Source organism: Mastomys coucha, unplaced genomic scaffold (genome assembly GCF_008632895.1).
Source record: "Mastomys coucha isolate ucsf_1 unplaced genomic scaffold, UCSF_Mcou_1 pScaffold20, whole genome shotgun sequence".
In the NCBI taxonomy this organism is placed as follows: domain Eukaryota; kingdom Metazoa; phylum Chordata; class Mammalia; order Rodentia; family Muridae; genus Mastomys; species Mastomys coucha.
The window spans coordinates 88,488,094-88,513,050 of NW_022196903.1; the positions used below are offsets into that span (position 1 = coordinate 88,488,094).

Genomic DNA, 24,957 nt, shown 5'->3' on the forward strand with positions numbered 1-24,957 from the left:
ACACCCTGCAAAGCCTACATGAGTACTGCAGCGTTTTGCGGATGGGAATCCAAGTCACAGAGAATACAAATGATAGTCTCCAGGAGAACAGACATTTAAGGACAGACAGGAGTCTCCAAAACTGGAGAAGCTTCCTCAGATATACACAGGACAAACTGGCAGTACAGAAGCCAGAAAAGCACCACATGATAGCTCGGGCAGATGGAAGCAGCTAGGAGAGCACTGTGAAGCTCAGGAGTGGACAGCCTGCAGCAAGAAGCCTATTCTGACTTGTGACTCGGCAAAGACCCCTTATGGCTTGAGAGGGGAGGGGAGAAGGCATAGACAAAACCTGAGCCAACAGCTCTCTGCCCCACCCGAGGGCCTGCACGACACAGAGAAAAGGTGCTTTTCAAAGTCCAATGTAAAATGTACCACACAAAATCAGCAACCAGCATGTCCCTTCATTCTTTCCATCTCTGCATTCCTTTCTCTAAAATGAAGGGTTGGGGGCCATGGGCAACTGCTGGTCGCAGCACTCTCCTAAGACCACATGTATTCCCCAGCACCACCTAGCCAACATGCCAAGGATTTCGGGCAAGTATAAACTCCATCAGCAGGCTAAACTGTTTATATGTTCTTGAGTTAAAAATACACGGCTCGGGTCAGCGTTAACACCGGGGCCTTATCACCAAGGCTGTTTGTGGGCCGCTTACGCAAGGCTGGACTCTGACTTGCCCATCTTTTAGATGAGCCTCAGTCTGAAAACTGTCTAATGATACATCAGTGAGATTATAATAAAGCCACCAAATATACACGCATTTGAGAAAAACACTTTCCAAAACCAACGATACTTTACTGTTTATAAATAGTTTACTTTTTTTGATCCCCAAGCATATAATATTGGCAGTTGCTCCAGAAACCAAAGAAACACACAACAGGGACACAAACCACAACCTAACAGAAACAATAAACAACAGATGGCAAGGCATATGTGCCTGCTATCACCTCATCACCAAAGAGGCAAAGCTCACACCAGCCCAGGAGGAAGTATATACTCCAAAATCACCATTAATAAAGCAACAACTGTATGCCCAAACTGGGTAATTCAGGCCACTCAAGAGCAGAGGGGGCCAGCGACTGGCCTCAAGGAACTCAGACCTGAAAAGAATGCAAGGGCCAGAACCTGTCTTCTAGCACTTGTTTTTGTTTTTTCCTATTACGATCATGTGCACGCAGACTAGCCTTCTCACCCCAGCTACTGCTAGGCCCTGACCAGTCCTTTACCAACCCTGGACATGGTGTAGAAAACATCCATGATATGTTTCAACAGAATATTTCAAATTAGTTAACACATATATCCTGCTATAAAAACATAAACTGTTACAACTCTCCGGGCTTCAACCACGTGTTAGGCATTTGTCCTTAAACAAGCTCAATAAGGTGGGTACTTGAGTCATCCTCATTTTAGGTAAGAAAAAAACTGAGGCAAAGAGAAAACAAATTGTCCAAAGTCACTCAGACAAACAAAGCCACGTTCCAGGGGTGCCACTCTCAATCAGAGACCACAGGCTGCTTTATCTCCCAACCACAGCGTGTGACAAGAAGCTCACAGGTGACAGTGAGTGCTCTTCTCATGGAGTCCAAACCACGGATGCTCTAGCGCCTTCACTGGCAAACGGAAGCTGAACAGACTTAAGGAGCACAAAACAAATGTTCAGGTAACTCAAACTCCGAAGTCACACTTGCTGTGGCTAATGATTCTTCAGCTGGTGTCTGTGATATTTCTTAAATGTCAGCTGCCCCCAAAACAAAGGACAGGGGTCCCAATAAGTACGTTAGCTGTGGTACTGCTTCCAGATATGGACATTCCATTTTAAGAATCACAATCTCATGGCCGATCACTCTGCTAGTTTCCACCTCAATGTTAGTTTGTTTTTTTTAAACTCTGACTACAATTTTCCAACTGCACTGTAACTTTATGTATGCTTTTTATATTTCTTCTCCATTTAAAAAGAACGCCATTTCCCAACATATAACTCCCAGATGTAGCGTTCACTGATGATTCATCTACAGAACAAGTGTTCTGAAACATCAGCTCCAAATAGAGGAAGAACTTGGAATTCCCTTCTCCCTCAGAGCTAGAACTTGCCTCGATCTGCTCTGCTCAACAGTTTGTTTTCAATTATATCTCCAAATTCTTTAACAATAACTGTGCAGCTTGCGGCACCAACACATCTGATTCTTTGAAGTGGTTCTCAAGCAGAACGGAGAAAATAGGAGAGGAGGAGGAGAGAAGGGCGCACTTGCCATGTCTGTTTTATGTCCCAGATTCTCTCCAAAGGTTCTCTCTGACATACAAGCAAAGTTCCGACTCCAAGCCAAGAAGCCATGCTCCCCGCCTGAGGAAGGACACTGTCACCTCTTTACCTCAGTGTGTTATAAGGGCAACACAGATACTACACACAGCAGTACCTCACAGCTAAACCCCACACCATGTGCCTCAGTCCTCTACACAGACCTGCCCGAAACAACCACAGTTTCTATGGCTTCCCACACTAAGTGAGGTAAAAAATTACCTAACAGCACTGAGAGAAGATTAGACACAAATGGTAAAGACACGGAAGAGCACAGGAGTAACAGAAAATGGCACTCTATATTAAGCGGATAGAAGGATGGGCAAATCATTTGGGCTATTTTGATCTTAAACAACACAACAATTTATTTTGATCTTAAACAACACAACAAAAAAAGACTGCCTTTTGATTTGTTTCTGCTTTTTTGTTTGTCTGTTTAGACAGTATCAAATGTGGTCCAGACTTAGTTCTATAGTAGATGTTGGCCAGTCTATAGTAGATGTTGGCCTTGAATTCCTGATTCTTCTGCTCCTCCTCCCCAGTGCTGAGAGTACAGGTCTAAGGCTATACACATAGAAGGCTGCACACATGTGTCAAGTGTGTACCATGTGTGCAGGGGGTACATATGTACATGTGCAGGTAGGAAGACAACCTCATGTGTCATGTGTCCTTTCCTTTTTAAGACAGGAAACATCCTTTCTTGCTGGTCTGTCCATCATTAATGGTTGTCTAATGAGCCCAGGGATTTATCTGCCTGTCTCTGCCCTCCCAGCACTGGGATTTTAGGTGCAAACCATCGGACTTGGATTTTGTTACATGAATTCTGGGGATGAAACACAGGATCTTGTGCTATCTCCTCGGCTCTTAATGAAAATTTTTTTTTAAGTAGCTTTTTGGACTATTCAGTCCTAAAATAGTCTCTATTTCCTGCTAAACTTATATCAAGCGGTTCAAAACACCACTACCTGGCCTCCAACTTCGCTCCATTCAGGTTGTAGCCCCAAACAAAGCTCCAACTCCCAGAAGCATGATTTAAAGAAGAGAAGAGGAAAACACCCCAGGCTTCATATCATGAAAACATATAAAGTAAAAAAAAAAAATGCATAAAATGAAAAGCCCAAGAATCTCCAGTGAAGACAACAAATGCACATGGAAGGAAGGCGGCTGTGAAGAGCACAGAGAACGGGCTAAAGAAATACCTTAGCAGATAAAATGCATGATGTGTACACTCAGGGACCTGAGTTCAGATCTCCAGCACTGACATAATTAGCTGGATGAGAACGCCTGTGCCTGTAACCTCAGCACCAGGTTCTGAATGAAGCCTTTGGCCACCAAAGCTAGCCTAAAGGATGAGCTTCAGTTTCAGTGACAGACCACTTCAAAATAAAGTGGGGAGCCATAGAAGAAAGACACCCAACAACCTCCAGACTCCCCCACACCTACATCCACACTCACAGAAACAAAAACACATACACACAAATAAACACAAGTAATTGCTTAAAATAATGAACACAGAAAACAAAAGCTACTAACTAGGTCCTCCCTGGAACTCCTATTTGGCATAAATCAAGACTTTCCAAAAACAGTGTTAGACCAAATTTGGTATCTATTGAACAACAATAACAAAAAATAGACTAAACAAATAAAACAAATTTTTAAAAAGGAGAGAGCGAATTCAAAAATTGGAGAAAGAAGTAGCTGAGCTGTACAAAAAAAAAAAAGTCAGACCGCTGAGTGTCCACACTGAAAGGCACACAGAAAAGCTCCCTGGGAAAATGGCTTAAAGCTACTCAAAATCAGCCATGTTCATGAATATAACCAAAGGCAAGCTGGCTCCACAGGACAGAGCTGTGGGTGTGTCCTTCCTTGCAGCTGTTGCTACTGACTCTGGACTCTCAGCCCATGGAGCTGAAAGATTATCAGTCTGGGGACAACTTCACTGATCCAACTACTCCATCAGTGGGCCTAAGAAAACCCTACTAAAATGATCCTGTAACTTCTTGCCTTTTCTCTAAAGCTATGTTCCTAAAAAGCTAAGTCAAAGATCAAGTTTGCAGGCCCCATAGCTTTCTTTGGCCCAGGATCCTTTACCCAGAATGCACGGGGCTACAGTTTTCCAGATCTCAGATTTTTTTTTTAAGTTCTGGGTTATTTACATGAGGATGCTACCCGAGTCTAAACATGAATTCATTTATGATTCATATACACCTTATACATATAGCCTCGAGGCAACTTTATACACTAATTTTAATACTTTTGTACATGAAAACGAAGTTCCCAGTATGGAATTTTCCACTTGTGGTGTCATGCTAGCGCTCAAAACTGTCAGATTCTGAAGCATTTTGGACTTTCAGACTGGGAAAGGTCCGCCTGTGCTTTTAAATGCACTATTTGCTTCTCCTTAATAATAACAAAGGCTCAGTGAAGGGTCCCGAACTGAGCCCTCCCCACCCACAATGCTCCATTTCTCCTTTGGCTGTTCCGGGTATCTGTGCAGAGAAGCCACAGAGTACTTACAACTAAGCATCCCATACACAGACCCACTCACTCTCTTACCAGTAAATCCAATAATCAGTAAGTTCACTCCCCTTTGCTTCCAAGAGCCAGAATCATAACCCTAAAAATGAAATTTTATACATCTTAAGTCTCTCACAGATAGAGAAGTGGGAGACCAGCCCAAGGTCACACTACCCTGTCAGTAGCAGAGCACGAGAGAACCTCAGGCCTACTGAGACTCAGCTGCAAGCTAGTTTCCATACTACCACACTGTCATTATCCACAGCTTTAGAAAATCCACTTCTTCTTTTTAAGTCAACAGTCTTCCTCCCTGATTAGTCAAGAACGTCTTTCTAAGGCTCTGGGCTACCCACCCCCACCCCCACCCCCGAAAGATGTACTAAGTACCAAGACTTCACACACAAGTGTTTCAGAAGGAGACCCAGCCTTGCCTCCTGTTCCCCTCTAAGCTATGGAATCTGCGAATAGACATCTTCAACTTTTTAAGAACGTTGCTGTTTGGTTTTTTGCTTGCTTTTTTTTTTTTGGGGGGGGGGGTTGTGGAGGGAAATAGCCAGGCATGGTGGCACACAACTGTAATGCTAGCACTTAAAGAGACTGAGACATGAGGACAGCTGTGAGTTCAAGGCCAGCCTGGGCTACACAGTGGAGACCTTGTCTCCAGAACATAAAAAACAAAGAGCAAGAAAATTTAAGAACATGCAACAAAGTTCTACAGATTCCAAATCATTAATACTTGAGGTGAAATCGTTTTTCATTTGTGGGTCCAGACTTAAGATAATTAAACTGTTCCCAAATATTATTTCAAACAGACTTGTGAAATAATCTAGAAATCTTCCTCAGGGGCTGGAGAGAGAGCTCAGTGATTAAGAGCACTTGCTGTTCAACCATGAGGACCAGACTCTGAACTCCAGCACCCACGTTTGCACTGGCTCAGAAACACCTGTAACTCCAGCTCCAAGGCATCTGATACCCTCTTCTGGGCTCCATGGGCTCGAAAGAATATGCACAATCACACACACACTGCATGTGAACACATGCACATACAACAAACACACACACATACATATATACATTCATACATACATACATACATACATACATAATTTCAAATATAAAATGAAATCTTATCAGAATTTCTGGTTTTTCTCTTGGGTAAGGCAGAGCCTCTTCCATGAGGTCAGATTACCTGTGAACAAGACACAGACATTGGGTCTGAGAAAACAGTGAATTGGGAGTGAGGTAGCCCTGCTAGCTAGTGAATACTTAGCTTGGCTTGGTTTCTGGCTCCCCTCTCCTGAAGAGGAGTGGACAATCCACACACCCCCACACTTGAGTAGGCTTCAGCATCCATCACTCGGTTGCATCAACAACCCACTTCCTGGAAGCTATGAGCTCTTCTGGCTGTTTATAAAGTTTTGCAAACACGAGGCGCTCATGTGCCAGAAACTCACACTGTCCCAGGTGGAGAAAGGAAGTCACAGACACACACAAAATTATTTTAGTCAAAAACAAAATGAAAACTCAGAATGTGAGCATAAAGCTGAACCTGGTACCACACATCCCAGTTTGCAAAACAGAACTTAAAGTCACAATCAGACTCCTCATGTTTAGTTCTCCTGCCTAAAAGATTTTCTCAAACTCTTTTGTGTATGCATGTTTTTGTAAACAAGAGGATCCACTGTAAATGGTATCTAATCAAATATGACAGTGGTTTAATTATGCTTAACTGAGTCTGTGAGCTTAAAATGACACATGCAGGCTGGGTTTTTAAACCACTAAACACTATATAATTTACCTAGGATTAGGTTTTCACAGACAGAATATGAAAATTACCAGCTTTATCTTAAAGAAATTCCTCCAACCAACAGAAAGACAACAGAGAAACAGAGCCGTGGACTTCAACACAAACTGCTCAGTAGCAAGGAGGAAAAAGCATTGTTCTAATCTGCATGAAGCTAAAAGGAGCCCAGAGGGTTCCAGGAAGCTGGCTCTGAGTTTTTGGGGGATTTTCTTATAGGGTGCTTCTAACTCTATTTAAAGCAGACTCAAGTAGACACAGCTGGAGGGTCAGGCCCTGCAAAGTAAACACGAGTTAACTCAATTCAGATTCAAGACTCAGCTACAACCAACCGGCTAATTATCTCTGCATTAAATAATAATAATATCTAAAATGCCACTTTTAAATGACCCATTGTAATTATATTTGCCTGCTAATAGCTCCTAATCTACATAATAGCGTGGAAGAAGCCTGTCAAGTAAGGATCTATGGAAGAAAACTAATGTGACTTGCAGCTCAGGGCCTAAAAAAATTTTTAAACTCTCCCCACAAAACCAAAGGTAGGGAAAAAAATAACATGTAATTTGAGAATATAAAAAACAGAGTGCATGAAATCTGCACTCAGTAAACATCCTGTAAACACTGTCAAATTTTCCTTTAGAAAACAAGTTCATTATTTTTCAGAACTTGTTCATGTTCCTATTTCTTAAAGTCATCTTTTAGTGAAGAGTTGCCATGTGAGTATGTCCTCCCCACAAAACTGTTAAATGAAAGTCCCCACGCTTTGGATTTATTCTTTAAAAAAAACTGTAGAAGGAGAAAGGATATTGGAGCATGGAGCCTATGAGCCAGGCGTGAGTTGGCAATTATTGAAGATGGCTGAGAGTTTCAGAACTCATGACATCATCACCACACTGTCCACTTGTCTCTTATGAGACAATGGTAAGAAGAAAACACACTACACTGACAGAGGCTCCATGGCAAACATTTCCTTAACTCAGAATTGGTTTTAAGGCCAATCTTTCTAATCATCTCACAAAAATAAAATACGTTCTCTCTGCAACAGGCATTGTCCCAGTCAGCTGACAGCGTTCACTGCCCTTTCCTGATGGCCAAGCCAAAGTGCAAGTGCTTCAGAGGACCTAGAGCTACCTAGAGGTTTGATGTCCCAGTTCAGAAGCTCAGTCCTAATGGTTGTCCCTAACCACCATCATCAAGTAGGTAATCCAGCAGAAAGAACTTACCAGTGCAATGTGTGCTCTGGCCAGTTGAGCAGTGAATTATTTGAACAGCAAATTATAAATTAGAAGAAGGGTCAAAGGACAGGCAGGGAGTGGGGTTGGGGGCAACTGCTTGCTGCTGCACAAAGAAGTTACAGAAGGCAAATTTTAAGGACTAACTTTGGTTTTTGAACCAGCTTTTAAAAGAATGGGACAGGGCCACTTGTGGGGTCTCATTCATTCATTTCCAATACCTGCTGATCATAAAAGGATGCATCACAAAGACTTAAAGACAGACCATGCTTTCTTGTCTTTTGCCAAAACAAACTCAAGGAGCGGTGATTGGAACCGGTATCCTGGTTCACAAGGAAGCAGCGATGAATCCGGCCTCAAGGAGATGAACGGACTAGTTGTTAGCACAATGGGCCTTACCGGTTAGGTTAGATTAAATAGTAATAAGGGTGCAAACAATCGCAGCCGTTCAGGTGGGCAAGGCTGTGAATCATGGCCATTCACAAGGGAAAGGACTCACGGACAGGTGCACCAGGAGCAACAGCAAACGGCTTTTCAAGGTGCACCCTTGCCAGGCTCCTCAGATGGCCCTGCATTTGCTGTCTGTGCCACCTACAAGTTAGCACACCACTGTAAAAAGACCAAAACAAATGAAACTTGTTCTCTGTCTTCCACAAGAACTGTCTCCCCTCCTACCTCCTCTTCCCCAAGTCTTTCCAAACAGAGGTGGACTAGCAGTGAGGATCAGCCAGCCCTAAGGACTGTAACCTAATCTCATCTGGAAGAGCACACCTGCATTCTTCCAAACTCCAGAGCTACCTGTATTTGGGTAGAGCTCAATTTCAATGAAACCTTGAGAAACAAGAGGATAAAGTGATTGGTTTAAGGACTTCTCACTTTCCTGCTTTTTCCCATGTACCCTCCCAAAAGAATAATGCTACCTAGGCAGTATTTGTACAACTGGAATAGATTTTAAACTACCTCAACAATTTTTGCTAATTGTATAATCAACTGCAACTGTGTACAGCTCCCTGCCTGTTCATCTGAGATTCCCAAGGCACAGGGAGTCTACCTGCTGCAGCTTTCCTGAACCACCAAAACTGCTGCTGGAGCACGAGGCCTGGCTTGTGAGTCATGCCATGCTCCCACCCACACCAAAAGATTCCTTCCTGTCTGAAAAGGAATCCTTTCCCAGGAAAGCCTTCATCCATAGGAAATGCAGCTTGGAGGGACTAGTCCTAAGAACAGATGCAAGGCACAGGTACTGCCACCTTACCCTTTAACTGGTGAACTCCACAGAGGAAGCAACTGGCACACGTGCACAATGTAACTGTCTGCACAGCCGTTACGAGATAGGATACTATCATCCCCTTGAAAGAAACAGGGGCAAAGGGCTGGAGCGTGGGGACACTAGAAACAAACCTTAAGAAGAACTTCCAAGCTTTCTGTCCTCACTCCCAAGTGAAGGGTGGGGGCAGCGGGTGCCCCCACCCCCACCCCGTGCACTCTGCAACATGGATGGCAACAACATGTATAGCAGAATAAAAATAAAGGAAGTTCCATTCACGCCATTCCCATCCATCACACTAATCAGACACCAGGATATAAGAACCCAGTGCCCATTTAGAGAGGATACAAAGAACAAGGCAGGGAATCAAAAGAGTACAACACCCAGGGAAAGGAAGAAACTACTTTTGAAAAAAGAAAATAGAACAACTTTTATTAGCAGATTTGTGGAACTGTGTTTTAGAAGTCTATGCAAAATATGTTTGGGTCAAATGAAGCAATGATAAAGGCCAGAGAGAAAACTGAGCACCTAAGTGTACTTTCTACTCGGTTTGGAAGACCTGTGTTCAGTTCCTAGCACCCAGACCAGGCAGCTCATAACTGCTGGTAACTTCAGCTCCAAGAATCCAACACCTTTGGCATCCAAGGACACCTGCACTCGTGGGTACATACGCCACATACACACACTCAGGCATACACATAATTTAAAATAATGAAAACGAGTATTTTTAAGCCCACAAAGGAAGCACTGGATCACACAAAACATGACAGCATACAAGCATAACACATAAAACCCTTGGATGAGAAAAAGAATGCCCACCCAAGAAAGCATGGCCACAAACCAGCAGTCTGCAATTTAACTGGTGAAAAACTCAACTTTTCATTAGTACACAGAATATGTGGACTAAATCAATACATGAATGCGATGTCCAAAGTTTAACATCTGGTCTTCAACACAATCCATAAGGAAACAGAACCAAAACTGCAACGTTACTAGGAACAACAGCAGAAGATGGCTAGTCGGTTACAAGCACAGAGCAAGAACTGAAGTAATGAAGTCCACCCTTAATGGATCCCACTGGTTCAGCACGATCCCTAAACCTCCCACAGGCCAGACACCAATTGAGATTTTTGCGTAATTTTCTTCCTCAGCCTAGGACTTTTTCCCTCCACCCTTCTCTCTCCTGTGCTCAAGACGAAGCTTTAACCTTTGAAAGAGCATCCATTGTCATCAACTCTGGATATTAACACAACCTGAAGTCCTGGTCACTTCTGATAAAGACCCCTAGGGTTTCAAACTGCGATTGCTGAGGAGGGGGACGGACCCCAGTGAGTAAATGTCACCAAGCTCATCAAAACTAATTGAAAGTTAGGCTTACCCAGGAAACTTAGTCTTGCAACCTATAGGATAAGCAAGAGGAATCCCTTTTATGTTTTAAACAAATGTGGGAAAAGAGAAGAGAGAGAAGGAGGAGGAGGAAGAGGAGGAGGAAGAGGAAGAGGAGGACAAGGAAGAGGAGGATGACAAAATCAACAAAACCACCACCATTCTTACTGCTTACAGCAACTTTCAATTCAACCTCTCTTCTAGATTTCCCTCTCACTTCTAAGAAGCCATAGGCTACTTTAAGCAGCCACCATCTGGCCTTCCTATCTCACAGACCTCTCTTCCAGGCAGGTGCATACTTCAGAGCCAGGTGTCTCACTAGCCTCTAGCCAGCTCTGAGGCATTTCTAGCTCTACTGACAAGGCTTTGCACCATGGGAAACACTTCAGAGGAGGGAAGAGATTCTTTCATGGCGAGCATAGAGCCTGACAGTGAAAAAGGTCAGCCAGAGGGCAACCCAAACTGGTCAGGGAAGCAGCCCAGGGAACCCAGGAGAGATAATTAGCCAGAGGGAGGAGGCTGGAGAGCAGGCATATGGGGACATGGGACAGAAAGCTCTCAACACAGCATACTGCACTGTCCCCAGCCTTCTCAAGAGCTTGCCAAGAATTACTGCCTATAATCCACTCAGAAGTCCCAAGTTTGTGAAATCTAGTAACTATATATAATTATAGAATGGGATGAGCGTGTGGAATCTTAAAATAGTGCTGTGAAGGGAGACAATGTGGTGAGGATATGGCTCAGTTAATAGAATGCCTGCCTAAAAGTAGTCAAAGCCTTGGATTCCATCCCATCCTTACAAATCTTCCCTACAGGGCTTCAGAGTAGAGAAAACTTGGAAAGGTGCAAGTAACCTCAAGGTCTTAGGGCTGGGGGTGGAGCACCTCAGCAGAAAAGCACAGTTGTTTAGCATGTCCCAGGCAGTGAGTTCAGATCCCTAGCACCACAAAATAAATAAATCTGTCTCTACTTCAAACAACCTCCGACCCCAAATCGAAACAAGCTCAAGGTCTGCTGTGCTCTTAAAGTGATATGAGACAAAAGTAAAAGAAAGGGTAAGGAGGGACTATGAACCAGCTGGGTGCTTCATTTAAACATACATATTTGCACACTTGTGCAAACCTACACACACAGCAGTTTGGATTCTAAAAGGATTTGGTCATCTAATTTGCATGAGATAGAAAGTAATTTCCAGAACCTTAACTCACAACACTTTGCACACCAAGCCCTTGAAGCACAGATGTAGAATCTGACAGACAGGGATTGTCCTTCTTTCTCAACTCTATAGTGAAAGCACAGAATGCATATTGTCTAATGTAGCCATAACCACCACTTATGTGCTTAAACCAGCAAAGCTAGATTTGAACCAGCCAACCTGAGACTGCAAACACATAATACAAGAGAAGTAGATCAATAAATGCTCACTACTGGCACTCAGGATGACCACATTTGGTGTCCTACCCCAAAGGCCCTTGCTTCTAAATCCCTGTTCCCTTTCTCCACTGAACAAGAATCCAAGGACTGCCCTCCTAAGCCTGCCTACCTCCCACTCCCAATAGCCCATCAGTTACCTCTCAGAATGCTAACACCAACAGTATTTTGAAACTAAACTCTCTGCTCAAATTTAGACAGGTTAGAAACAGTCTAAAGTAAATCTGTAATACTTTTTAAAGAGCTTCTGAAATCATGCTCTCAAAAATAGTTTCAAAGAAAACAAACACCTAAGTTCTAAGAAGTTCAGCCTCTTGTAAGGTTCTGGGAGGTGTTTGGTGCTATTTATGAGTGTTCTGATCAGACCATGCCAATCTCACCTATGCAACAGGACAGGCCACTCAGTTATGCTTCACCACTCTAAGTAGCCATAAGGAGTAAGTTATCCTCAGCCTTGGAAAGAGATCTGTTCTCCTCTATCAGCATCACCCTGCTTTTTCTACTCCCACTAACTTTTTATTCACTATTAAAAATGTTTAGCTTCTCTACACTTGGCCTAAGAGCAACTCCAAAAGTAGATGTACTGTTTACAAAAGGGGGAGGAACCCCATAAAGCCATAGGTCTCTTGCTATCGAAAACCCACAGCCTGAAACTGTTTGAGCAGGCTGCAGTAAATCTACTTCATAGGCTTATAAACTAGCTCAAAGCATTTTCTAGACACAATGACCTTAAAAGGTGTAAATTCAGTGAAAATACGGAATACTTTATTGTATTATATACATAGACTTTCTCCACTTTTATCCTGCCAAAATAAAAGCAATGGTTTAAAAGGAAAGCACTGGATATTGGAGATACAGTTCAGAAGAAGCTGATCTTGCCTAGCATGCTCCAGACCTTAGGTTCAACCCTTAATATCAGAAGGGTAAATAGTCTGAGAAATATGAAGGTTAGGAGACAATTCACACTTGATTTCACTTTTAGCATAAATAAAATAAACTCATAAGTACTCTTTCAAAGGTATGTGTGTGTATGAGAGTGTGCATTCGTGCCAAATACTAATGCAGAAACCAAACTGCTTGAATCTTAAAACTAGTCCATCAAAACCATCTTCAGTAGGATCCTATCTCCTGAAGCTCAGAATACCCAGTCTGGTATTTACTGATCATTAAATTGCATGAGTAAAAGAGACTGCAATTTTAAAGGTATTTATGCTGTGTGAATTGTCACTTGAAGGCACCAGAAAGCCTAAAAATGACTAGCAAATTCTGCTCCAAAAAAGGGCAAGGCAAGGTAGGTCTTGTGACAAAAGGAAAGTTCAAATAAGTGCACTCTGTCCACTCCTTGGGAGAGACTTGGGAATGGAGAGCCTTCCTCAGAACCCCTGACACACGACTTCGCAAGTCTCCAACAGGTGAACACTTGAGAAGATATTCTGACTCCAACTACATGGTTCTATTATTTAATAATAATTTTAAAATCCCATCTTAAATATGCAAAAAAAACCCAAAATGTCCCCAAACTGCCTCGATTATTACTAAATGAAATCTTAGCAAAGAACAAGACTGTGTTCACCTCCCAGTAACTAACAGAGCCACTGTATTAAAGCCCACTCTAAGACCATGCATTTTCAGGAGTGAATTCCAGAGAGGAAGCAGATCCTGAAGAATTAAAAAAAAAAAAAAAAAAAAAAAAAAAAAAAAAAAAAAAAAAAAGCATAAGGCAGCAGCAATAGTAGCAAAAGGGGCTCAGCTGGCTTCAGAACTCACACAGCAGCTTACTCAAGTGATCAACTAGGCCTCACTCTGAGAACACAGAGTCTTGTTAGAAAAGAACTAACTTCTCTCCTTCAAGACAGTCCGATACCCAGGCCCCAGTTTTCTGCCATCAAGCCACAGGTGTGTGTTAAAGCCCGTGTCATCGATTTCTCTTTTTAAAACAACAAATGTCATGACCAAAGCTACTGCTGTACATCTATGTCCCAGGAAAGACATTCAACTGCTCAAGTGAGAAGCAGACCACTCAAGCGAGGCCTTTTCTGGAAGGTACTAATAGTTCTAGAGATGCTAATGACCGATAGCTGGGCCAGATTTGACTCAAAGGTCTAGGTTTTTTGAAGTATAACAATGCTATTCTACTCCACTATGTTTACAGAAATCTAACGTCTTTTTTGTCCCTGCCAAGTGTCCTGGAAGGAGTATCCCACTAACTCCCGATAGGCCCCTATCCCAGGAGCATAGAAGTGCACCTCCGTGGGGTGAAACAAACTGACAGAGCCACCAGGCCCCCTGTCAAGTTCTCCTGAGGTAGCACGACTCCACAACTAACTTGTGCCATTAATGAAGGAGAAACTCGAGGGTGGGAGCAGACCCACCCCAGTGGATCAAGCCCAAGGGGACCCCAGGGAACAGACAGGAAGGGATCTGGAACGCAGTTCCCGTACGTGCCAGCCATGCGGAAAAGAGCTAATAGCCACACTCAGACATCTCCAAGAACTGTCTCAAAGCTTCTCAACTCCTGGGTTCTTTAGGACAGGGTCCCTTTTGCCCTGGCCAATGCCAAGTCAAGCCACCACGATTCTCTGGTGATCAGGAGACTGCAACACATTAACACATAATATAAATAGAATGAACCCTGGAGATGAGAGTCACCCTCCTTCATTACCAACTGGAGGTAAGTTGGGGAAACTCAAACACCTAAGGGCTGGGTTATAGCACAGGAAAAAAGATACATCCACAGACCCCAATTCCAACCCAGACTCACACACTCTGCCTTCGTCCGTCTCCTCGTGCACACAAATTAGCTCATCTCCACTCTTCACTCACACACCCACACAAACACACTTCGCGCTCGACAGCACTCTCACTCACCTTCAAATCACAAACCGGTGGCTCACCTCCACGCCCCACACTCGCTGGCCTCCAGACTTCAACGAAGCACACCCGATCACCCCTACGAGATCACTCCTGTCCTGCATCCTCACGAAAACACACGCTCGCTGCAAAGCAGGCTGCTTCTCCAGAATCGCGCTCACCTTCAAACCCCAGGGGCAGAGTCCTCTCTCCCGAGCTCCCACGCGTGACCTCCACTTGGCCACCCACAAGTCTCCCAGCCCACGGAGAGCACTCCGCACCCTCTCCGGCTGAGCACACCCGCAGCCCCGTCTTAGTGACAGCGCCCGGACCAGAGGCAAAGGCGATACTCACAGGCTCCGCGTCCAGGAGGGCAAGTCCCGGGGCAGCGCCGCCAGCCCGCGCCCACTGCAGTCCAGCGAGTCCCCGGCGCAAGTGCAGGCGGCCGCGCAGGGGGCCCGCGGGCCGGCCTGGGCGCCCGCCGACTCCGGCCAGTGCAGTAACAGCAACAGCAGCAGCAGCAGCCAGAGTAGAAGGCGAGGCGCAAGACGCGGGGCCCCGAGCACTCCCGGACCGGGCCGCGCCATCTTGTCTGGAGCGCGCCGCGAAGCCGGGGAGCGAGGGCTGCGAGGTGCGGGCGGCCGCGGGCGCGGGCTGCGCTCGGCGCTAGGCTCCGCGCCGGGGCATGGACGCCCGGCTCCAGTCGGTTCCGCGGCCGCGGCGCTTAGCCGGCACGCTCTGCCCCGGCCTCTTCGCAGCACCCTGCGGGGACCGCCACCCCCGCGCCCATCCGGGCCGAGCCCCGCGCGCGGCGAACTCTGTGGAGTCCCGCAGTGAGTGCTCGGCCGCCGCTGCTCGTCCTTCCTGCGGCGCTGCGCGTCGCCTTCGGAGTCCGGGCGCACGCCGAGAGCCGCCGCCGCCGCCGCTGAGGACTGGGAACGCTTAGCCTCGGCCGCTGCGCGTGGCTCGGGCGGGCATCTCACGGAGGGCTCTGAGCTGATAGCCGTGGACCCCACGCGCCTCACCGTCCCGGAGCGGCCGGAGCGCACGGTGCCTCGGCGCTGCGAACAATCAGCGGCCAGCCGTGCCGCGGTCCAGCCCCGCGGCCCCAGGCCCCGCCCCGGCTGCTCGCCCTCACACACCCCTCCGCTGGGGCCCCGGAGCGGAGAGCGGCCCACGTTGGCTGCAGGGTTACAGCATTACGCCCCGCCCTGCCCGTTGTTCATTGGCTATCGCAGCCCCCGGTTGGCATCCAAGCCCATAAGAGCGCTCGCTCCCTGAGGTCCCGCCTCCGCTCGCTTTTCCCACCCAAGGTGTGAAAGGCGGGGACTGGGCGGGGAAAAGGAGGGGCGTGCTGGCTCCACTTAAAGGAGACTCGCACGATTTTGGCTACCAAGTACCAGAATCTGGAGAAGTGACCTAGGGGTCCATTGAGCCTAGGGGGAAAGGGAGAAAGTTGTGACTGTAATCCACGGGTTTGAGAGTTGTCTGGACCCAAGGTTTATTCTGCTCTCCTAGACTACAAACAGCATGGTGGATTTACAGTAATGAGCACACTTTTTTCAGGTGTCTTCCAGGAGAAAAGAAAAAAAGATTTAAAACTTTCTTTCATGAGTTTCTCAGCTATTTCCTCAGAGGTGGGCCTTTTTCATTTCTGCTCCAAACTCGTTCTTCTTGATATCTTTAATCCAGAAATGTGTCCTTGACTATGTGCTGCAGAAATTGAATCTCGAGAGCACGCCCACTTCCCCGCCCCTAGTTAGTTGAAGTTCGGGAAGTGCTCCGGACTTGGATAAAGGGTGTTGATGTGGTGTTGTGTTTTGTTTTTGAAAACTGGTGCCTTTAAAATACAATTTCCAAGAAATTATCCGTGACGAGAGAGAGAGAGAGAGAGAGAGAGAGAGAGAGAGAGAGAGAGAGAGAGAGAGAGAATTTGGCACATATGATCAGAATAGATTGATAGCCGCCTTGTGAAACAGTGCCTGAACATAAGCGAGCGTGAGCGCACGCGCACACACACATACAAACACACACAAACACATACTTAATGGAGGGGAGCAGAGATTAGCATTGTAATACATATCTGCCGCCTCTGGGCTCTTAGACTTGCTGGTGTCTCAACTGCACACAGGGTCAGGGAAACTAAGGCTCTAGAGTCTTCTGGTGAACATTTGTTCCAGCATGTTAAATTCATAGAAATGGAGCAGAACCGCTGTTCATTGGGAAGAAAAACACCAAACGGTTAAAGGGTTTTTCCATTTCATATAAGACATAGTCAAGAAATTTTCTTTGATGCTAAACGTGACTTTTTTTTAACCAAAATTGGCCCTGAATGTAATAGGCAAGTGATTGTTGCCTGGCTGGCTGTGCTCTCTCGCTCTCTTTGTTTCCTTCTTCCTTCGTTTTTGATTGTTTGAGTCTCATCATGTAGCCCCGGCTCCCCCAACCTTGTGATCCTCTTGTCTCAGCCTCCCGAGTAACTGGCATTACAGGTGTATGCAGCATGCCCAGCTTTGTTTGTCACTCTTTTCATCCTTACATCAGCCTTCTCTTTTTCCTGATTGCCTACACTACAGATCAATGCTGTCCGGTTTCTCTCCCATTTTTCTGTATATCTTGGATGAAGCAGTGCTCCCACGAGCATAAATAAGCCAAATGTAATACCTCAGAAATATTAACAGGAAAGCTCCAACTAGTATGTGTGTGCACATGCACGCATGAACAGGAACATATGCGCTACACATGCAGTCCATATAAGCATATGCTTTCCCACTGGATAAGGAGAAACTGGTCTCCTTGTTTTCATGCCTTTGGGTAGAAATAATAAGCTGGGAAATGGAATATACAAGATCTGCAAATTGAAGGAGTCCTATGTCATGGTGCTTAAGGACTTCGAGACAAAATAGTACATTTTAAAGATCTCTTTTATTTTAATTGTGTATGTGTGTGTATGTCTGTGTGTATGTGTGTATGTGTATGTGGACATGAGTGTAGGATGTCCAAGGAAGCCAACAGGCACTGTAGCTTAATGCAGGCAGTTGTAAGCCACCTGGCATGGATGTCGGGAACCGAGTCCTCTGCAGAGGAGCATGGCATACTTAACCACTGGACAATCTCTTCAGACCCCCTGCCTTCTTTGTCTTTGAAACATCTCACTATGTATCAAGGTTAGCACCGAACTTGCAGCAATCCTCTTGCTTCTGCAGCCCAAGGGCTGGGACAAAAGAGTAATTTAGACTAGTAAGATGGTAGAAAGAGAGTTACTTGATCCCTGAAACCCACAAGGTGGAAGGAGAGAGCTGACTCCTGCAGACTGTCCTTGGCCTCCATGCATGAGGGCCCCCCCAAATCTAATTTAAATTTAAATTTAAATTTTGTAATTATTTTTTTTATTTTATGTGTATGTGTGTTTTGCCTAGGCAACACAAGAATGCCCGGTGCCCACAGAGGTCAGAAGATATACTCATATTCCCTGGCATTGGAATTACAGACAATCTTTAAACAAAAGAATAATTTAATTTAGAATGCTTATGAGCAGCATTCCCTTAAAGCAACTTGTCAGGTCATCTTCATCCCACCTCTGAATGGAGCAGCATGATAAACACAGTTGATCACGCATCATGAAACCTGGCTGAAGATTCCCTTCAGGTTGGTCACGGTAGAGTGTTAAACCATGTTTTCAAGTGCAGTGGGTGGGGCTATGAGATGCACTTGGGAACTCCAGCATCCTAGAGGACAAGGTTTTTGAATCTACAAAGGTAATTTGCCCACAGGTCTACAGCATTCCCTGTGGTCTGGTTACCACACCACCAGAGGAGAGGATTCCAAACCCAGAGAGTCTTTGGGGGGAACAGGGCGCCTGAGCCTTGGCAGTTCTTCTCGTCTACAGCAAAGCATGAAGTCATGTCTGCTCCTCACACCATGTATGGAAGTCTGCCCACATACTAGCAACCTGCATGCGATTGCAGCAAGAGGGAGAGCTGGAGAGCAGAAATCCAGCTTAGGAAAGAATCGTCTGTGGCTACAGCCTAAGGTCAGGAAGAGAACACCAAGAGAGATTTTGAAGGAAAGTTCTCTGCTAGAAGAACAGGTTACAGTCCTTTCAGCAAAGAGCTGATCCTCATTTAATCTGTGCCTTATCTTTTTATTTATTTAATCTAATGCTTTAATATCTTTTTAACAGTGTCTCATGCAATCCAGGTTAGCCTGGAACTTGATAAGTCACAAAGAATGACCTTGAACTCCTGATCATCCTGCCTCTACCTCCTGAGTGCTGGAGTCATCTATCCAAGCATTCTAGATTTTACAGTTTACAGAAACCAATGCCCAGAATCAACAAGGCATCAACACCCCTAAGAATCATTCCAGGTTTCTTGCATCCAGAAGTCTCAGCAGTACATCATATTAGACCCAGTGCTAGAAACCCTGAATTAGCAAACTGCACTAAGAAACACACACACACACACACACACACACACACACACACACACACACACATACCACTATAGGAAAGAGGCCAGCAAGATGACTCTGTGGACAAAGGCTCTTGAGGTAAAAGCCTGAGGACTTATGCTCTAACACCAGAATTTATATAGAGGTGGAAGGGGAGAATCAACTCCACAAGGTTGGCCTTTGACCTCCACGTGTGTGCTGTGGCATGCATACCCCTCCCAAACCCCACATACTTTTTTTTAATCAGGAAAACAGGTTGATCAGGGGGATTGTTTGAAAATTCAACTTTCAACAGTCAGAATTATGCCTTTTTGGTATTAAAAGTGAACTTACATTATGTTTGTGTTTGGTGCACTAAAAAGTATTGGAGTCTTCAGTATAGCTCAGTGGTATCACCCTTGCATGGCATACACAAGTCGCCAATTTTGCAATTTAATAATAATAATAATAATAATAATAATAATAATAGTGATAATAATAATAATAATAGTAATAATAATGATGAAGCAACTCCCTGAGCAGGAATCAAAAGACCTGGTTCCAGCCTTGTTACTAGACACCTTTGTCCAGTTATGTCTTTTCTTAAACTTTAGTATTCTCAAATGGCAAAGGAGAATGATTCCTCCTGTGTATGAGGGAGTTTAAAAATGACCTGGTCTGAACCAGGACGCTGGCTCAGTGGCTAAGAACACTTGCTGCAGGCTGGAGAGATGGTTCAGTGGTTAAGAGCACTGAATGCTCTTCCAAAAGGTCCTGAGTTCAAATCCCAACAACCACATGGTGGCTCACAACCATCTGTAATGGGATCTGATGCACTCTTCTGGTGTGTGTCAGAAGACAGCTACAGTGTACTTGTATAAATATTAATAAATAAATAATATTTTATAAAAAAAAAAACACTTGCTGCAAAGCATGAGGTTCTGAGTTCAAATTCCCAGCATCCATGTAAGACGTTGGGCATAGCTTGTAACTCCAGAGCTGTGGGAGAATGAGAAAGGAGGATGGCCAGGCCTTGGCACCTGTCCACCTTGCTCCAAGTTCAGTGCAAGACCCTGCTGCAAGGGAACAAGGCAGGGAGTGGTAGAGTAGGACCCCAAAGTCCTCCTCTGGCCTCCTCTTACATGTGCATGGGAGCACACTTATGCACAAGTGCTAAACAGACAATCTCACATAATGTACCATTCTGATGTGTTATAGGCAGTGTAGGGCCACATATACCTAAGGCTTCTTGTCTACGTATTGCTAAATTTAAACTCTGAAACAACAAAACTCCATGATGTTAATAGAGATAGAAAAATCTTAGTAGATTCTTTCAACCCCAAGCTTTCTTTCTCAGGAATGCCACAAAGGGTTAATAATTACCTGTAAAGCCCCTTAAAAACTCAAGAGTGATGACAACCCACTCTGAGCCTGTCTTGTATTTCTCTGCCAAGAAAAAAATATAACTGTTTACTCATTAACTCCTTCTTTCCAATAATCTTGTCAAGGAGATGAATGGGGAGGGGGAGTGAGGGAGAGAGGGAGCTAATGAGTCTGGGGGTGGGATATGAAAGAGAATGTTGATGTCTCCCTGCCCCCAGTGCCAGCGTTTTCCTCTGGGAGAGGTGAGAAGAAGGGGGTCTATTTGTTTGTTTGTTTGGATTTGTTTGTTTGTTTCTGTGCAGTCTCTGGCTATGGGAAGGCTGGCTAGTGTCCAACTGCAGCTGCCGTATCTCCCAACCACCATGTGTAATGCCAGGGCTCAGCTGTGACCTGCACAGGCTCCTGACCTCCTCTCAGAACTATTAATATCAACTAACAACTGTTCAGTCCACTCCCAGACACAAGCAATCTCCTGGGGACACTAGTCATTTACCTGTGAATTTCTAATGGTAACTGATTCAATGAGAGGTTTTTTAAAAGTCACCAACACTGTGACCATTTCAAAATCCTGCAGTTCCTCCAATGAGGCAGTCTCTTAACTCCAATGGCGACTCCAAGATGGGTTGATGACGTCACCAGAGGCTGAGTTGCTACCCACCCTACCCCCCAGTCTATGTGAGGGTTAGGGGTGCAGAGACACAGTTTCTTCCTCACTGCCAGCAACTCTGAAGTAACAGTTGGATGTATACTGAAAACAGCACATTTATCACAGCACAGAATAACCATCTTCATGAATACACCTTGTGATTTTCTTTTTAAAAGGCAATTTCATGTCACAGCAACAAGTGTCATTTTCTGGGCATTTGCTTTGTGTCTGTGACATTGCTGCGTGCTTTATAAACTTTCTCCATTGGGGAAGGATTCAAGGAAAATGGTCGTGGCCACATGGGCTAATACGTGACAGCTCTGTGGACACCAGACTCCTTATGACATTTGTGCCTCTTAAGGTGGGGTTGTTGGGAGCTGGAGTGGTCGCCCAGACTGGTCTTGAATTCTTAAGCTTAAATGTCAGCCTCTACCTCAGCTTCTCACCTCTTGGGATTATATGGCAGTTGGAGATGAAAGTTGTAACTATCCCCACTTTATAGAGGTGAGAGAGCTGTGCTCACACAAAGTCAGGAATAAGTAAAATCTTAAAGTGGTTTTCTAATCCATGGTTTATACTCAGGAAATGTCTCATAAAATATATCAAGATGCCCCTTTCTCAATGATATTATGAGAGTGGCCGTAATTATTTTCTTTTTCATGCCTACTAATAGATTTCCAGAATTTTATCTATGAATCATAAGCTAAATTTTCCTTTTAGAAAACAGGTGGATATTTCCTCCAGTTTCCAGCACTCATGTAATATTATTAATTAGATTTATATTATTTTATTTACATATTATACATTTATATGTGATATATATGATAAATTATATTACTCTTATAATTATATTACATTGTAATAACCAGTATTAAATAGTTCATCGTTTTGAGCACTATTACCTGCTAAGCATGATTTCACATCATGACTTGATTTCACCTAAGTCTCATGAGACTACCGCAAGGCCAGAGCTCAGCTCAGTGGAAGAGAACTTACCTAGCATGTACAAAGCACTGCTCTGATGTTTAGCGCTAAGACATTGTGTTTTCAAACTATGAGGTCAGTACTGTAATGGTCACCATTTTTTTTCTGGATGAAAATACAGAGACTCTGAGCTCACTCATCTCATGCCATATGCTACTTAAACAGTGAGCAGGAATCCAAGGCTGTGCTCAGAGCTGGTCCACAGCAACTCTACACCTCCTCGTATCATTCTCTTTCCATCCTCTTTCCTGTTAACCTTCCTTCCAGCCCAAGGCTTACTAAGTCCCAAGACTGAGTTTAATCCCTTCGTGGAATTCCATTGTCTAGCTCAATTTTAGGCACACACACAATATTTGCTCACTAAGCAAGCCCTCCTGCTCCTTAAAAGGGACACTTGTCAACCCCTTTATTCCCACATTTTACTAGCACTGAAACCTGTAGAGCAGCATCACCCGGAAATCCTCTCAGGGGTGTGACCTCAGCTCCACCCCATGCCCACGGGTTAAGAATCTCCTTTCTAGAGCAGATTGTGCTCGAACTTGCTACATAGTTGAAAATGGACTTGAACTTCTATTCCTCCTGCCTCTACCTCCCAAATGCTAGGATCACCAGCCTGTGTCACCAGACTGGTTTTATGTGATGCTAGTCATCTAACTCAGGGCCATATGCCTGCTAGGCAAATGTTCTACCCCACCTCAGAATCTGTCTTTAACTAGGTCATGATTCACGGGCACACTTAAAGATGGACATGCACGGGGTCATTTGTGTCTACCACACCCACCCTTGTGCCACTGTGGTCCCCTCATTGCTGTATGATAAGCTGGCTTCTTTGAACATTATGTATTTGTATGTGCTGGTACGTGTTTACATTTTCCATATTTTCACAAATGCTTACTAAAACAATTTCAAAAATAAAGGCAAGCATGTGGTTTTTATTATTGCCTCTAAACTGAAGAGCATTCAAAACATCTGCAGCACATGAAATTCTGGAAAACACACACACATACACACACACACACACACAAACACAAACACACCCACCACTGGCACCACCAAAAAAACACTCTCCCAAGCCACTCAACTATTTTTCTTTGAGTGGCATGAAGATTAATAAGAAGCATTTGTGAATTTTATGATCTGTTATATTTGTTTCCAAAAGCACAGTTGGGTTTATTGCACATTTCAAATTTATCTTGCACATATAGACAGAGGCGCCAGGAGCCAGTTCAATGGGCAAATTGTTTGCTAAGCAACCATGAGGAGCTAAGTTTGGATCCTGGCATCCATATAAAAAGCCAGACATGTCATAGTGCATCTGGAACCCCAATGCTGAGGGTAAAGGGTAGACAAGAAGGAGGAGCTCATTGGCAAATGAGTGTACACGAAACATCAAGAAACTGTATCTCGCCCTTTCCGAGGCGGCCTTCCTAGTCGTGTGGTCTTTGTGACTTCCACCATGGCGTATCGCGGCCAGGGCCAGAAGGTGCAGAAGGTGATGGTGCAGCCCATCAACCTTATCTTCAGATACTTGCAAAATAGATCTCGAATTCAGGTGTGGCTGTATGAACAAGTGAATATGCGGATAGAGGGCTGTATTATTGGCTTTGATGAATACATGAACCTTGTATTAGATGATGCAGAAGAGATTCATTCTAAAACAAAGACAAGAAAACAACTGGGTCGGATCATGCTAAAAGGAGATAATATTACTCTGCTCCAAAGTGTTTCCAACTAGTAATGAATGGTCAAGCATGGGGAAGCTGAGAAGGCACCTCAGTGTGTTTAAAGGTGTCTTCTACTGCAAGCTATATTTACTCAACTTGTTTTACTTGCACATTATTTTCGGGTGACAATAAATACAGTTAGATTGTTTTTGTTACAAAAAAAAAAAAAGAAACTGTATCTCAGTAGATACAAGCTGTGCTCTTGCAAAGCATCTGGGTTTGCATTCTAACACCTATACAGTGTATACAGTGATGCGCAACCATCAGTACATCTAGTTCCAGGGGATCTGATGCCTCGTTTGACTTCCAAGGGCTCCTGCATGCATCTGGTGCACATACTCATACTCAGGGGCGCACGCGCGCGCGCGCGCGCGCGCGCGCGCGCACACACACACACACACACACACAATTAAATAATTTTCTCTTTTTGGCTTTTCAAGACAAAATTTCTCTGTGTAACAGATCTGGCTGTCCTAGAACTCTGTAGACCAGACTGGCCTTGAACTCACAAGAGATCCACCAGCCTCTGCTTCTTGAGTACTGGGATTAAAGATGTGTGATCCTATGTCCAACCTTAAAAAGAACGAATGAAACAATGAAACTCTATCTTAAAAAAATAAGTGGGGGTGGGTGGGCAGTTGAGTTGGTTTAGTGAGCAAAGTTGCTTTCAGCAAAGCTGGCAACCGGAGTTTGAACTTGGGACTCACATGGTGGAAGGAGCAAACCTATGCCATGTGAACAAACAAAATTTTAAATAAGGTAGAAAAGCAAGTGAGGAAGACATCAATCTCTGGCCTCCACTGGCACCATCACAGGTGAGCAAAAGCACACACTCACGAGCACACACCTGCATGGACCACCTGCACAGCACACACCTGCATGTACCACCTGCACAGCACATACCTGCATGGACCACCTGCACAGCACACAGCTCCATGGACCACCTGCACAGCACACACCTGCATGGAC

The 24,957-nt window shown here is 44.6% G+C and overlaps 2 protein-coding genes across 4 annotated transcripts in view; one reads left to right on the plus strand and one right to left on the minus strand.

Moving 5' to 3' along the window:
- The window catches only part of Lrig1 (leucine rich repeats and immunoglobulin like domains 1), a 102,821-nt gene extending 86,893 nt beyond the window's left edge, over positions 1–15,928 (minus strand). The window contains exon 1 of one of the 3 annotated variants that reach the window (XM_031382672.1): positions 15,175–15,928. In XM_031382672.1, coding sequence (XP_031238532.1) covers positions 15,175–15,407 — 233 coding nt within the window. In that variant the 5' untranslated portion in view covers positions 15,408–15,928. The remainder of the gene's footprint in view (positions 1–15,174) is intronic. The other 2 variants (XM_031382671.1, XM_031382670.1) reach the window with 2 other exon arrangements.
- Positions 15,929–23,676: 7,748 nt separating this feature from the next.
- On the plus strand, positions 23,677–24,143 carry LOC116098260 (small nuclear ribonucleoprotein E). The gene has a single exon (XM_031380936.1). The coding sequence runs from the start codon at positions 23,721–23,723 to the stop codon at positions 23,997–23,999; it is 279 nt and encodes a 92-aa protein (XP_031236796.1). The 5' UTR covers positions 23,677–23,720; the 3' UTR covers positions 24,000–24,143.
- The last annotated feature ends 814 nt before the right edge of the window (positions 24,144–24,957 follow it).

What these genes read in the sequence shown, in the direction of transcription:
- LOC116098260 (XM_031380936.1), top strand. Translation starts at nt 23,721, where the DNA reads ATGGCGTATCGCGGCCAGGGCCAGAAGGTGCAGAAGGTGATGGTGCAG.